This window comes from Carcharhinus amblyrhynchos, unplaced genomic scaffold (genome assembly GCF_965287045.1).
Source record: "Carcharhinus amblyrhynchos unplaced genomic scaffold, sCarAmb.v2.hapA scaffold_41, whole genome shotgun sequence".
In the NCBI taxonomy this organism is placed as follows: domain Eukaryota; kingdom Metazoa; phylum Chordata; class Chondrichthyes; order Carcharhiniformes; family Carcharhinidae; genus Carcharhinus; species Carcharhinus amblyrhynchos.
The window spans coordinates 3,902,497-3,919,154 of record NW_027649782.1 but is presented as its reverse complement, the minus strand read 5'-3'; the positions used below and the strand labels follow the sequence as shown (position 1 = coordinate 3,919,154).

The 16,658-nt window shown below is 48.6% G+C and overlaps 1 protein-coding gene across 7 annotated transcripts in view; it reads left to right on the top strand.

The window, feature by feature from the left end:
- hspg2 (heparan sulfate proteoglycan 2) overlaps positions 1 to 16,658 on the top strand; it is a 536,580-nt gene that overhangs the window by 503,848 nt on the left and 16,074 nt on the right. For all 7 annotated transcript variants that reach the window (XM_080181499.1, XM_080181505.1, XM_080181501.1 and 4 more), the window contains one exon: positions 15,339 to 15,414. In XM_080181499.1, coding sequence (XP_080037625.1) covers positions 15,339 to 15,414 — 76 coding nt within the window. The remainder of the gene's footprint in view (positions 1 to 15,338; positions 15,415 to 16,658) is intronic.

The window sequence follows — 16,658 nt, the reverse complement described above, 5'->3', positions numbered from 1 at the left end:
ATCTCTTTAATGTTTTGACAAATATGAGAGCATATTTGATATAATCTATTGTAATTATCTTTAAACTGATGCTGTTTCTGAGTTGTGGTATTATCTCTGACCAATCCATCTGTTTAGTAATGGAGAATGTTGCTGTCATTTGATATTTCCTTAGCCGCTCGAGAGTTTTACTATTGAGGACAACACCATTTATTTGTGCACTCCTCTGAGAGTGTAAAAATATTTCAAGATAACTCACAGAGGCTTAATGAAGCAAAAATGAACACCAAACTAAGGAAGGGGGGATGGTTAAAGGCTTTGTGGAAGTGATGAGTTTTAAGGAGTCTTTAAGGATGATTGGGGGGAGGTGCACTGCTAGAAGGAGGGAATTGGAAATGGGGCTTAGTCAGATTGAAGATCTGCGTACTAATGATGGGGCAAAGGGAATGGAGAATGAACAGGAGGCCAGAGTTACAGGAATGCAGAGCACCTCAAGGATTGTATGGCAGAGACGGGAAGAAAAAAAGCATGAAGAAGTAAAGCACCAGAAAGAGTATTTGAATTTTGAGGTGTTAGAGGATATGATGAGCAGTTGAAGACACGAGGCATGATTGTCCTGATGTCCATTTTGAGCAGAGACCTATAACTGCCATGACTGGCTATAGAAACCTGGGGGGTGTCATATTTTTGACCCTCTGCTCATTCCTGGGCAATGTGATGGAACTTCTGGTGTGCCCTCTTGATGGGCAAGATTCTTTGCAAGCTGAATTTCACCAAGTTCTCTCATTAATGTGCAGGGTTTCCTTGATCAGTTTGACCACCCGTTCTGGTTTTTAATCTGTTGTGTTTACAAAGTCTGAGGGAAGCTTGGTTGGTTATTCTCACCCAAAGTTAAAAACTAAGTTGGAAGTTAAGTGGGCTAGTGAAAAGGTTGATAGTAACTATTCAATTAGGATTCCCCAGGTTTAAAAGCTAGCAGATATAATTCTCCCATCACTGCAGTAAATGGTGTCTGACACTTCCACATTTCTGTTGAGGAGTTGGAATTATACATTGGACTGTCAATGTCCATTGAGAAGTAATAGTTAAAATCTCCCGCAGGTATTTTTAGTTGCGTGCCAGGCAGCTTGACTGCATATCAGAACCTTGGGCAAATAGTGTGTGCGCAATTGCCTTGCTGCTCAATGTGGTTTGGAATCCGTGTGCCAGGCTGCCTGGGTTTCTGAATTGAAAGACCAGCTACAATAGTGTACATTTTAAGGTGGTGCCTTCTAATTGTGTCCCGCTACACACTTTCCCCTGCAGTCCTCACGTGAATGTCTTTCGTATCATCTTATTTCTCAAATGCTCGGGCCCCCTGAGTATACATAAACTTACAGGAATTCTTTTTTTAACAAGACCAATGAGTCTATTTTGGGAAAGTCAGAAATAACTTCAGGTACTTCAGGAACTTCCCCTCCCAAGTGAGACTTGGAATTTGCGAATGATCACTTGTCTTCAGAGTCATTAAGGGTAGTTTAACAAGAGAAAATCTTTATAAGTAACCTTGTTATTCCTGGGAGAATTTCAGTACGAGTTAAAAGATCAGTGGAAGTTCTTTGTGACGCAGTGTTTCAATGTCCCACCACTGTTAGTCATCGATTAGTTTCCTTTGGCAAAGAGTGTTGTTAGGTTTATCGATTTGTACAACATTGCTTTGTTGTGATTATTGATTAGATAACAGGGGGTGTGCACAATGCAGTTTGTGAAACAAAGGAAAGAGGGCCAAAGGGAAGCATTCCATGGGGAAAATGTGTCTCCCTTCAGGCCATGAGAGCTCTCCCACACTACAAGTAGTTTTGTTCTTGTATTGAGTGGATAAAGAAGAACTTGCATTGATACAGACCCTTTTCTAACCTTGGGATATCTCTCAGCTCCTGACAGCCATTGAAGTATGGTTGCCATATAGTCACTGTTGTAATGGAGTAAACGTGGCAGCCATTTTCTGTGCACAAGTCCCCACAAATCACAGTGACGTGAACCGTGTGACCATTTGCTTTCCCCACATTGTGTTTTTACTATTTCCCAACAGCACCCCCTGCAGCATGGAAGGCAGACGGGACTTAAAAGAGACCCAGGAATTGCAATTTTTCTGGACCAGCAAATGAGTTCCCTACTCAACCATAAAGCACCTGGCCAACACTTGTCTTCAACTAAGATTGCTACCAGATTTTAACAAACTTAGGTTTCTAAGTTTTAAGCACAATATATTTGCTTCCGGTCTCAAATGGCAAACACCTATCATTTTGTTGTTTGCTGAATTGCTGAGGGCCTGCCTCACATTGCACTAACTATATTTAAGTTTACAGCAATCACAGTTTCAGTTATTCATGCCTGACCTGAGAGGATTGCTTACTAACTGAGGAACGTGAATTCTGCAACTTCTCTGACAAATGTAGTCTTCAGGCATGAGTATGGTCTGAAGTGGACAGCAACCCCACACACCCCACGGTGCTGCTGGACTCCGACCCCGCACACCCCACGGTGCTGCTGGAGACCGACCCCGCACACCCCACGGTGCTGCTGGAGACCGACCCCGCACACCCCACGGTGCTGCTGGACTCCGACCCCGCACACCCCACGGTGCTGCTGGAGACCGACCCCGCACACCCCACGGTGCTGCTGGAGACCGACCCCGCACACCCCACGGTGCTGCTGGAGACCGACCCCACACACCCCACGGTGCTGCTGGAGACCGACCCCGCACACCCCACGGTGCTGCTGGACTCCGACCCCGCACACCCCACGGTGCTGCTGGAGACCGACCCCGCACACCCCACGGTGCTGCTGGAGACCTACCCCGCACACCCCACGGTGCTGCTGGAGACCTACCCCGCACACCCCACGGTGCTGCTGGACTCCGACCCCGCACACCCCACGGTGCTGCTGGAGACTGACCCCGCACACCCCACGGTGCTGCTGGACTCCGACCCCGCACACCCCACGGTGCTGCTGGAGACTGACCCCGCACACCCCACGGTGCTGCTGGAGACCGACCCCGCACACCCCACGGTGCTGCTGGAGACCGACCCCGCACACCCCACGGTGCTGCTGGAGACCGACCCCGCACACCCCACGGTGCTGCTGGAGACCGACCCCGCACACCCCACAGTGCTGCTGGAGACTGACCCCGCACACCCCACAGTGCTGCTGGACTCCGACCCCGCACACCCCACGGTGCTGCTGGAGACCGACCCCGCACACCCCACGGTGCTGCTGGAGACCGACCCCGCACACCCCACGGTGCTGCTGGAGACTGACCCCGCACACCCCACGGTGCTGCTGGAGACCGACCCCGCACACCCCACGGTGCTGCTGGAGACCGACCCCGCACACCCCACGGTGCTGCTGGAGACTGACCCCGCACACCCCACGGTGCTGCTGGAGACTGACCCCGCACACCCCACGGTGCTGCTGGAGACTGACCCCGCACACCCCACAGTGCTGCTGGAGACCGACCCCGCACACCCCACGGTGCTGCTGGACTCCGACCCCGCACACCCCACGGTGCTGCTGGAGACCGACCCCGCACACCCCACGGTGCTGCTGGAGACCGACTCCGCACACCCCACGGTGCTGCTGGAGACCGACCCCGCACACCCCACGGTGCTGCTGGACTCCGACCCCGCACACCCCACGGTGCTGCTGGAGACCGACCCCGCACACCCCACGGTGCTGCTGGAGACCGACCCCGCACACCCCACGGTGCTGCTGGAGACCTACCCCGCACTCTCCACGGTGCTGCTGGAGACCGACCCCGCACACCCCACGGTGCTGCTGGAGACCGACCCCGCACACCCCACAGTGCTGCTGGACTCCGACCCCGCACTCTCCACAGTGCTGCTGGAGACTGACCCCGCATACCCCACGGTGCTGCTGGAGACCGACCCCGCACACCCCACGGTGCTGCTGGAGACCGACCCCGCACACCCCACGGTGCTGCTGGACTCCGACCCCGCACACCCCACGGTGCTGCTGGAGACCGACCCCGCACACCCCACAGTGCTGCTGGAGACCGACCCCGCACACCGCACGGTGCTGCTGGAGACCGACCCCGCACACCCCACGGTGCTGCTGGACTCCGACCCCGCACACCCCACGGTGCTGCTGGAGACCGACCCTGCACACCCCACGGTGCTGCTGGAGACCGACCCCGCACACCCCACGGTGCTGCTGGAGACCGACCCCGCACACCCCACGGTGCTGCTGGAGACCGACCCCGCACACCCCACGGTGCTGCTGGACTCCGACCCCGCACACCCCACGGTGCTGCTGGACTCCGACCCCGCACACCCCACGGTGCTGCTGGACTCCGACCCCGCACACCCCACGGTGCTGCTGGAGACCGACCCCGCACACCCCACGGTGCTGCTGGACTCCGACCCCGCACACCCCACGGTGCTGCTGGAGACCGACCCCGCACACCCCACGGTGCTGCTGGAGACCGACCCCGCACACCCCACGGTGCTGCTGGAGACCGACCCCGCACACCCCACGGTGCTGCTGGAGACCGACCCCGCACACCCCACGGTGCTGCTGGACTCCGACCCCGCACACCCCACGGTGCTGCTGGAGACCGACCCCGCACACCCCACGGTGCTGCTGGAGACCGACCCCGCACACCCCACGGTGCTGCTGGAGACCGACCCCGCACACCCCACGGTGCTGCTGGAGACTGACCCCGCACACCCCACGGTGCTGCTGGAGACCGACCCCGCACTCTCCACAGTGCTGCTGGGGATCAAAGACAATTACTAACTGAGCGCAGTTACACAACTCTCGAGAAGCTCAGCACCATCACCTGGCTGACGAGTGAGAGTAGACTGATGAGGCAATAATCTTTGGATTTGTCTTTCTTTGTGGACATGACATACCTGGGCCACTTTACACATCTCCAGGTTGCTGCCAGTATTATAACTCTGGCGTAACAGCTTGGCTTGGGGCATGACTCGTTCTGGGGCACTCTTTCTGAAATGTTCTCAGTGCCTTTGCAGCATCCAGTGCCATCAACTATTTCTTGACATCACGTGGAGTTCTTTTCCCAGGGTGGAAGAGTCAATTACTAGGGGGCGTAGGTTTAAGGTTTAAAGGAGATGTACGAGGCAAGTTTTTTACACAGAGGGTGGTGGGTGCCTGGAAGTCGCAGTCGGGGGGAGGTAGTGGAAGTGGATACGATAGTGAGTTTTAAGGGGCATCTGGACAAATACATGAATAGGATGGAAATAGAGGGATTTGGTCCCTGGAAGGGTAGGAGGTTTTAGTTTTGTTGGGCAGCATGGTCAGTGCAGGCTCAGAGGGCCAAAGGGCCTGTTCCTGTGCTGTAATTTTCTTTGTTCTTTGAATTGAAGACTGGCATCTGTGATCGCTGGGGACATCGAGCAAAGATCTAGATGGATCATCCACTCAGAACTTCAGACTGAAGACGGTCGCGAATGCCTCAGCCATATATCTTACATTGATGTGCTGGGCTGTCCCATTATTTGAGGACAGGGATATATGTGGAACTCCTTCCTGTTATTTGTTTAACTATCCACCACCATTTTGATGGGTATAGATAGAGTGAATGCAAGCAGGCTTTTTCCACTGAGGCTAGGGGAGAAAAAAAACCAGAGGGCATGGGTTAAGGGTGAAAGGAGAAAAGTTTAAAGGGAATATTAGGGGGGGTAATTCTTCACGCAGAGCGGTGGGAGTGTGGAATGAGCTGCCGGATAAAGTGGTAAATGCGGGGTCACTTTTAACATTTAAGAAAAACTTGGACAGGTTCATGGATGAGAGGGGTGTGGAGGGATAGGGTTCAGGTGCAGGTCAGTGGGACTAGGCAGAAAAATGGTTGGGCACAGACAAGAAGGGCCAAAAGGCCTGTTTCTGAGCTGTAATTTTCTATGGTTCATTCATAACAAGAAGTAGCAGACCAGCAGAGCATTGATCTAATCTGCTGATTATGGAATGACTTAGTTCTACTAAAGAATGCTGTTTTACATGGATATAGTCCTTGTGGTACAGCTTCACCAGATTGACATTTCATGTTTAGGTACGTTTTGAGTTGCTAAATTTGCTTTGACTCTATTCCATTCCACACGATAGTACCACACAGTACAGTAGGATGACGTCCCGAGTTCAAAAACAGGGCCTTGTCTTAAGCTCCGTCCTGTGGTCATTCCTGTTTATAACCTCATGAACTGATGCATCGTTGATCGGTAGTTTGGTGAGGATGAGGTCTTTGTTAGCTGTGTTGCTGCCTGCCACATATCCAGCCTGTTGGATCTGTTCTTCAGGACTTGGCCAGCTTGGTCAATAATGGTGCTATCGAGTCACTCTTGGTGTTGGACTTTTTTGACGTCCTCACCCAGAGGATCTTCTGCATCCTGACAACACTCAGTGTTATGTTCAACATGGAGCAGTGCCAATTCATCAGCTGAGGTGAGGGTGGATAGGTGGTAATCAGCAGGAGAATTCTTTGAGCTGATGTCAAAATGCTTCATGGGGTCAATGTTGAGGGTGCTCGGGGACACACTCTCTTAAACATTGGTCGACCTGTGGTCCTGTTGGAACAGGACATACCTGGGAATGTGGATGGAAGAATCTGTGACACTGGTTGGATGGTCTGATTTGGTAAATGTGACTATATCGAGCTGTTGCTTGACTAATCTGTACAACAGCTCTTCTAGTTGGGCGCCAAGTCCCCCCAACTGTTAGTGAGGTGGACTTTGCAGCATGGACGGGGCTGGGTGCGGCCACTAACATTTCTTCTCCCCCAAAACTAGGAAATTGAATGATGCACAACAACATACAATGGCTTGTTAATGATTTTATTTACACCTACACAGGTATGTCTGCTGTTACTTCAGCACCAGAATGGCAGATGGAGGGTAGTGCGGGTAATGTCATTTAGTCTGTGTTGACTTTTAATCTAACAAGGAAATGGTGGTGGTGTCTAATTTGGCATGACTCCTAGTCTTAGTTGCCTATAATCCCGTTTGTAACATTTATTTGTTAAATGATGCACTGAAACCTGAGGAAAGAGAGGAAACGAGATGTATTTCTGGCTGTTATGATGCAGCGTGACTTAGTCCAGGACAGTTGTAGGTTGACTGATATAAATGTTGCCCAACCACAGGCCAGATAGAGAGAGCAGCGTCTAATCTTTAGTCTGGAATCAACTTTTAAACCATTGTTTAGTGGGTAGCGGCAATTTAAAGTGCACTTTTATTTTTCAGGTCTTTTGTTTTGACTGGGATTGCCTATCCTCAGTGACCATAAACTTGGAGGATTTATCAAATAATCTCCCACAACTAATCGGCCAAACAGCTTTTAGTCCCATTTTTGATATCTTTATATTTGTAAAATAGGAATTTAAGGAATTAATAATCCCCTTAAATTTTTCAAGCACTTGAAATGCCGTAGCATACAAGGCTATGGATCAAGTGCTGGAAAATGGTATTAGGTTAGATAGGTGCTTGATGACCATCACAGCTGCAATGGGCCGAAGGGCCTCCTTCTGTGCTGTAAAACTCTATGACTCTCCCAGAATCTTCTCAGAAATTTTCAGGCACTTAATCTTTAATTGCATGAAAATGGGCGGTACAGTAGCACAGTGGTTAGCACTGCTGCTTCACAGCTCCAGGGTCCTGGGTTCGATTCTCGGCTCGGGTCACCGTCTGTGTGGAGTTTGCACATTCCCCTCGTGTCTGCGTGGGTTTCCTCCGGGTACTCCGGTTTCCTCCCACAGTCCAAAGATGTGCGGGTTAGTTTGATTGGTTGGCCATTCTAAATTGCCCTTAGTGAGCTGGGATGCATAGATTAGAGGGATTCGTGGGTAAATATGGAGGGATATGGGGATAGGATCTGGGTGGGATTGTGGTTGGTGCAGACTTGATGGGCCGAATGGCCTCTTTCTGCACTGTAGGATTCTATGATTAATTCATTGGGTCTCCAACATGAAACTATGTTTGTCACAGCTTCGCTATGCTTTGTTGGGTCAATAATAATCACATCCTCCTTCAGATGGGAGAATGGATTAGCCTAGCTCAAGACCTTTCCCATTGGTACAGCCATTGGCTGAATGAATTGCAGGAAACAGAAGCTGGATGTGGTTGACTGAATGGTTGCTTCAGCTGCCCTCAGTGTGTGGACCGTCCTGGGACTAACTGATGATCAAGTCCAAAACCAGGACTCAATCTCAATGGTGAAGACAACGTTTGTAACCAGCTGAGCCACCACATTACTCTGAACGGAAGTCCTAGCAATGCTTCAATGCCATAATCGATTACAAAAGCATTTAAACGTAATCATCTTAAGAGTTGGATCAGGAGTCCAATAGCTGTTGCCCAATCTGTGAAGAAATGATTTGTGTTGTAACTTGAAAATGGAGTGTATAAAGTAGTAGCAAGGAAGGAACAGAGAGGAGGATAGACAAGGATCAATAGTTTGCTTTTGATTTGGGCTCGAAAGGAAGCCCTTAGCCCAAATCCAATCCTGTAGTGCATCATTTAGCTTTAACCTAGATCTGACCACGTACTAACACTTTCATATAGTGTCTTTAACGCATGGATTGAGATAACTCTGTCTAATGTGATATCCCGTGTTGTATCAACGTCTGTGGGAGAAGGAAGAAAACGTTTAAACAAAAAAAAACACAAAGCATCTCCCCCCGTTCAGGACAAAGTGTTTTGGTGCCTTAATCACCAACCCCAAAAACCACTTTTAGCTGAGGATTAGAAGTCTATCTCCCTGTTCAGCCTTGAAGCACGTGCTAAGTGGCAGTGTCTTCAATAGAGAAGCGTGCTGTGAATGAGGACAGCTGAAGGGTCCATATCCTTGTCTCAATGTTGAGTCTCCATAAAGACACGTGAAATCTACGCTGGCCCTACTCGCATTCAAGGCACACTGTATGAAAGAATTCACCAATTGCTTTAACAAAATTAACCCCAGTAGTTGACAGTATTCCTGGATTGCAAATTCTGTTAAATGATTACCAGAATTCAGCAACAAATCTAGTGATATTTTGTACGGTTATTGATTACGTGTTAAAGTAAGTGATGGGGGATGCTGTTCAGTTTTAAGAATGTTTTCGCACTGGCTCATAAAAACAATCTACCATAGTTTAAAAAAAAACATGTTTCTGTTATGAGAGAATGTGTTTGCAATCCCTCCTTGTATTTAATTATCTTCCCTCCCCAGAACTGAGTTTAAAGGCTAACTATTGAAGCCTTTATTCATAAAATGAAGGCGAATAATAGATGCCAGGGAGTATTCAGTTAGGTTGAGGAGTTCAACTGACATACGTGTCAACACTGCAACTCATGTGTGACATCAATATTTGGTGTCTGTTATTTTGATACATATAATTTCCAGTTGATGTGAGTGTTTTAATCTGATTTGTATCTACCTTGGTGCCAGGTACAGTCCGATGAATATATTCCATACAGTCTCACAGTTGGGTGGACCCTTTTTGCTAACTTTATTGCGAGTGGAACTCGTGCATAATTAACATATTCTACATTCAGTACATACAACCATCATCTACTATCTGTGCTTTTATGGGAAGGATTGTGTTTCTGCCTGTTAAATTGGAAAAGAGAAAAGAAAATTTCATTTCTGTAGAATTTTCACACCCACGGGATGTTCCATAGCTTAAGAACACGGAGCCGGTGTTAGTCACAAAGCCCCTCGGGCTTGCTCCACCATTTAACACAATGATGGCTGCTCCTCTGCCTCAACCCTGTTTTCCTATCTGCTTCCTAAGTCTCTTGATTCCCCACGAGAAACCAAAGTTCGGTCCATCTTAGACTTAAATATACTCGAGGATGGAGCATTCACAAGCCTCTGGGATAAAGCAGTCCAAACATTCACAATCCATCGAGTGAAGCCCGCTGGGCCTGCGCTGGCGCATGATGCCTTTCTAAGCCAGGGACCTTTCTGCCTTTCCATGGTCTATTCCCTCTGTGGACATGGACCAATTGGACTGGGCTGCCTGTTTCTATGTCATTTCTAGTGAATCTTTGAGGTTTTTTTAGCCAATTTTGTTGCCTCAAACAAACTTGTATAATGGGATTAGAATAGTTGGGTGGTTTGTCTTTGACCAGCGCAGTCATGATGCACCAAATGGCCTTTTTCAGTGCTGTAGGCAAAGAACAATACAGCACAGGAAACAGGCCCTTCAGCCCTCCAAGCCTGGCCACTCATTGGTCCAACTAGACCATTCTTTTGTACCCCTCCATTCCCAGTCCTCTATGACTCTATGAAATTTCACCTCATCTCAGTCCTAAATGATTGACCTCCCTCCCCCTTATACTGTGACTGTGCCCCCATTTCTAGTTTTCCCGGTGAGAAGCCTCTCAACAGCAGGTTAAAGTCCAACAGGTTTATTTGAAGCAAACGCCACTAGCTTTCGAAACTGGCTGTTCCTTCGTCAGGTGGGTGGGAGCCTGTTCCAAAAGCTAGTGGCGTTTGCTACAAATAAACCTGTTGGACTTTAACCTGGTGCTGTGAGATTTCTGGCTGTGTTTACCCCAGTCCAACGCCAGCAGCTCCACATCATGACTAGTTTCCCCAGCCAGGGGAAACAGCTTCTCCATTTACACCCTTCAGAATCTTTTCACCCTTCTAAACTCAAGAGAGTACAGGCCCAGTTTTCTCAGACTCTCCTCATAGGATAACCCTCTCTTCCAAGGAATCAATCTGAATGAACTTTCACTGCACTGCCGTGAAGACAAATATGCTCTTCCTTAAATACGGAGACCAAAACTGCGCACACAATTCTAGGTTTGGGCTCACTGAAGCCCAGTACAAATGTAGCAAGACTTCCTTATCCTTCTACTCCAATGCCTTTGCAATAAAAATTTAACGTGCAGTTTACTTTCCTAATTGCTTGCCCTACTTGCACACTAACTTTTGTGTTCTTTGTACAAGTATCCCCAAGCCTCTCTGAACATCTAAAAGTTTCATGCTTTTTAAAAAATGTTCTGTTTTTCTATTCATATTACCAAAGTGAATAACCTCATGTCTCTAACCCTCCACATTATACTCCATATGCCACCTTATTGCCCAACTTGTTCCAAAGCCATTGATGTACTTTTTGAAGTATAGTTGCTGCTGTAATGTAGAAGATGTGACAGCTAACTTGCTCACTGTGAGCTCCCAGAAACAGCATTGTGAGAATGACCAAATCATCATCATTGGTGATGAATAGTGTTGATCAGGACACTGTGAGAACTCCCCCCGATCTGCAGGGAGTCTGGTGGTATTATCGCTAGACTATTAATCCAGAAACTCAGCTGATGTTCTGGGGACCTGGGTTCGAATCCCGCCACAGCAGTTGGTGGAATTTGAATTCAATAAAAGATATCTAGAATTCAGAATCCAACGATGACCATGAAACCATTGTCGATTGTTGGAAAAAAACCCATCTGGTTCACTAATGTCCTTGAGGGAAGGAAATCTGCTGTCCTTACCTGGTCTGGCCTACATGTGACTCCAGACCTACAGCAATGGGGTTGATTCTCAACTGGCCTTGGGCAACTAGGGATGGTCAAAAAATGCTGGCCAGCCAGCGATGCCCATGAATGGATTAAAAAAAAGAAAGCTGGCTGACTTCATGTGAGCCTCTCCTTTAGTTGTTCATTTCATACGTTAGTTACTATCTGTGTGAAGAAGGTTTTGTGATTTCTCCTTGATGCTCCTGGGAGGCAAAATGTACAGTCATAATGTACCAGAGATGTGAGTCCATAATCCAGTTACTGAGGAAATATCATACTGTCAGAGTCTTTCAGATGAGACGTTGAACCAAGTGCTTTCTTGAGGATCTTATGACACAATTTGAAGATCATCAGTGGAGTTGACCCTTGTGTTCTGTCCAATATTTATCCCTCAGCCGATGCTTGGAGCAGATTATCTGGTCATTTTTCACATTGCTGTTTGTGGGCCCTTGCTGTGGGCACATTGGCCACCACCTTTCCCGACATTATAGAAGAGCTTTGGGGTGTCCTGAATTGTGAAATGTACTACACTTACAGTTCTTTCTTTCACCACTCACTCACCGGCACTCACATAGCAAAGCACGAACACAGTCTAGAGTGCAGTATTTGAAAAACGGTATCCCTGAAAACTGTGTCCAGACTCTGGTGTGAGCCATTTGACCTTTCCCCTTGGGGTTATTGCACCCTGGGTGTCTCCTGCTACATAATTTAACTCACCTTCTACTGTCGTGAGTTAGTTTAGCTCCGGTTCGGTGCTGGAGGTTAGTTTAGCCCGGGGTGGGTACTGGGGGTTAGTTTAACCCGGGGTGGGTACTAGGGGCTAGTTTAGCCTGGGATGGGTACTGGGGGTTAGTTTAACCTGGGGTGGGTACTAGGGGCTAGTTTAGCCTGGGGTGGGTACTGGGGGTTAGTTTAGCTCAGGGTGGGTACTGGAGGTTAGTTTAGCCCAGGGTGGGTACTGGAGGTTAGTTTAACCCGGGGTGGGTACTAGGGGCTAGTTTAGCCTGGGATGGGTACTGGGGGTTAGTTTAACCTGGGGTGGGTACTAGGGGCTAGTTTAGCCTGGGGTGGGTACTGGGGGTTAGTTTAACCTGGGGTGGGTACTAGGGGCTAGTTTAGCCTGGGGTGGGTACTGGGGGTTAGTTTAGCCTAGGGTGGGTATTGGGGGTTAGTTTAGCTCAGGGTGGGTACTGGAGGTTAGTTTAACCTGGGGTGGGTACTGGGGGTTAGTTTAGCTCAGGGTGGGTACTGGGGGTTAGGTTAGCTCAGGGTGGGTACTGGGGGTTAGTTTAACCTGGGGTGGGTACTGGGGGTTAGTTTAACCTGGGATGGGTACTGGAGGTTAGTTTAGCCTAGGGTGGGTACTGGGAGTTAGTTTAGCTCAGGGTGGGTACTGGAGGTTAGTTTAACCTGGGGTGGGTACTAGGGGTTAGTTTAGCCTGGGGTGTGTACTGGGGGTTAGTTTAGCCTGGGATGGGTACTGGGGTTTGGGGTGAATACTGGGGGTTAGTTTAGCTCGGGGTCGGTACAGGGGGTTGTTATAGCTCAGGGTGTTTATTAGAGGTCGGTTAAGCTCAAGGTGAGATGTGTATTGGGGGTCGGTTTAATACAAGGTCAGTACTGTGGGTTGGTACTGGGGGTCAGTTTAGCTCAGGCTTGGTGGTGGGGGTCGGTTTAGCACAGTTAACTGGACAGCTAGTTAGTGATGCAGAGTGACGGCAACAGCATGGGTTCGATTCCTGTACCGGCTGAGGTTATCCGCGAAGACCCTTCTCGACCTTACCCCTCGCCTGAGGTGTGGTGATCCTCAGGTTAAATCACCATCCCTCAAAGGGGAGAGCAGCCTGTGGTCATCTGGGATTATGGCAACTTTGCCTTTACTGTGAGGGACAGAGTGTGAGATGTCTGCTGCTGGCTGTCTCTGAGGGTTTCCTAGCACAGGGCAGGTTCAGGAGGTTCCTTAACACTGTGATATCAAAAATTAACCAGTAATGTCCAGGAACCAGAAGAGAAAATGCTGGAAAATGTCAGCAGGTCTGGCAGATCTGCAAGGAGCTGACATTTCGAATCCAGGCGACCCTTTGTCAAGGATCATCTGGACTCGAAACGTCAGCTCTTTTCTCTCCTTACAGATGCTGCCAGACCTGCTGAGATTTTCCAGCATTTTCTCTTTTGGTTTCAGATTCCAGCATCTGCAGTAATTTGCTTTTATCCAGGATTAGCTTTAGAAGTTGTACCGATTATTTTAGGATCTGGGGTGGATGGGGGTGAGCTCCAGTTTTAATTCTCTCCACTCTGTTTCCGTGGCTTGCGATGGGAAGACGACTCGAAGGGCCAAATGGCCTACTCCTGCTTCGAGTTTCTGTGACTGCAACAAACGCTTCAGGTTGGTTTTGCCTCAGGCCAGGGGATGGGAGGGAGCCTGTCACTCTCAAAGAGACAGCAGATTGCCCGCGGTCGTCATAGTTACCCGACACCGTGGCCAGCAGGTAGGAATAGAAGTTGGATCAGGAGCCCAGCCATTCCGGGGAAGAGTTGTCCATCCATCCCCCAGGTTGCTGCAGAGGAGTGGGGCTTGACATTAGATACTGTACTGGGAGAGAGAGGCAAGGCCGGGTTTGGGAAGTAAGAATTAAGGCCACGGATAGGAGGCCTTGGGCCTAGACAAAGTATTCCAGTGGGATACTTTATTGTTTAATTGGCTTTTTTGTGTCAAATGGAAATGGTATGAGGAATCTGATTTGCAGAGTTCCCTTAAATAGTGATTAGAATTTAATTCACTCTGTTTCTATATTGGACGTAGCTCTTGGGGCTAAAGGGATCAAGAGATGTGGGGGTGGGGAGAGAAGGTGTGATCAGAATATTGAATTTGATGATCGGCTGTGGCCGTAATGAATAGCTGAGCAGGCTTGAAGGGCCTGATGGACTCTCCCTGCTCCTATTTTCTATGTTCCTGAAACAAGTGGGAGTTCTACTATTGGGCCACAGCTGAGGAATACGAAGGAGGACAGAAGATAAAAATCTGTTTCATTTGTGTGATTTTTTTCCAATCAGTCTGAACTGATGTGTGGAAATGATTGGAATGAAAGCTGTGTAGTTGTTGCTTTTGTGATGCCTGCACGTGGCACGCTCGCGAAGGCCAGCAATAAGGTAATAGCGACAAGAGCTCTGTTACTGGCACACTAAGTAGTCAGACAGTACAGTCACACATGAGGGTTTAACCCCATCTCATTTAAAATAACATATTATTAAAAAAAAAGATAAAACTCGATTTCTGAGGAGGAAGCGTTTTAAGGGTTAGTAAGCAGTATTGAAACCTCTAATTAACACATTTACTATAGTTCAATAACAATATTTTTAAAAGCCAGGATGTATCATAGCATGGTCTAGGTTGGGTAGATGGCAAAGAATGTCACAACTTCTAATTGGTTATTTTTTTTAAGCTCTTCTTACACAGCGGGACAGTGGTTAACACTGCTGCCTCACAACATCAGGGACCTGGGTTCAATTCCTGGCTGGGGTCACTGATTGTACGGAGTCTGCACATTCTCCCCATGTCTGCGAGGGTTTCCTCTGGGTGCTCTAGTTTTCTCCCACAGTCCAAAAGACATGGCGGATTAAGTGCATTAACTGTGTTAAATTCTCCCTCAGTGTACCCAAACAGGCACTAGAGTGTGGCGACTAGGGGATTTTCACAGTAACTTCATTGCTGTGTTAATGTAAGCCTACTTGTGACACTAACAGACAAACTTAAACTTAGCTAAATGGAAAGCTGCAGTTGATAAAGGGAGCTTCATGGTGGCTATTACTGGTGTAAACTTTCAATGTTATCTCTTTATACAGACTCCCCTGTGCAGTACGGAGCTTTCTTCCACAATGGAGGATACATAGTGTTACCAAAACAGATGTTCCCAAGGAGGTAAGAGCAATGTGGGGTGGCAGCGGTGCCAGAGTGACAGTTCCGGCACTTGCCAGGTCTCCTGTTTTGAGTCACATGTCCTCAGGTTACTCCTGAAGGGACCAGTGATTGCAGCTGTAATGGGGGCTCAATTAAATATTTTGTTGTTTATTCGTGGGACGTGGGCATCGCTGGCTGGTCAGCATTTATTGCCCAACCCTGGTTGCCCTTGTAGGGCACTTGAGAGTCATCTACATCGCTGTGGCTCTGGAGTCACATTAGGCCAGACCGGGTAAGGACGGCAGATTTCCTTCCCTAAAGGACATTAGTGACCCAGATGGATTTTTCCAACAATTGTTTCATGGCCATCAGTAGATTCTTAATTCTAGATATTTTTTGTTGAATTCAAGTTCCACCATCTGCTGTGGGTGGTATTTGAATCCCAGAACATTAGCTGAGTTTCTGGATTAATAGTTTAGTAAGAATACCCCTCAATCATCGCCTTCCCATATGGAGTTGAAAGGACATCAGTTGACTTTCTCCCTCTTATTGAATTAAAATGTGCCAGGCTTTGAACCCCAATGAGGACCCCGTCAGACACTCTGGGGCCAAGGGAGACAAATCTTCACCCAATTACCACACTCCCTCCCCCAGCTGGGAGCAGCTGGTCACCCCAAGACAGGATGATAGAATCCCTAAAGTACAGTATGAGGCCATCGGCACATCGAGTCTGTACCAATCATAACCCCATCCAGGTCCTGTTCCCATAATCCGACACATTTATCTTGCTAATCCCCTGACACTCAGGATCAATTTAGCATGGCCAATCAACTTAACCCGCACATCTTTGGAGTGTGGGAGAAAACCAGAGCACCCGGAGGAAACCCATGCAGTCCCTGGTGCTGTAGGGCAGCAGCGCTCACACCTGTGCCACCATGCTGCCCCTGGAGGGTGGTGGACAGACTCTTATCTGCAGGAAAGTATCTTCAGATGCTCCAGGTAGTCCCTTTACTCAGAGTGCTGTCTTTTCTTCCAAGCCCAGTTCAACCCAGTTCAAGTATCTCTTGATGGGCAGCCACCTCCATCCTTGGCAGTATGCAGCCTGTCTCCTTTGAGTGCCATACCTATGACACCTGTTCCACCAGACAGGGAGGGGGCATAAATACATCCACCCAAGCACATCCCTCTGATGAGGCTCCCCGTGGGACTGAGGTTCAGTGCAGCCTGGCGGAAACAATGGAGAAGGCCGGGGACTGGTTGAGGCC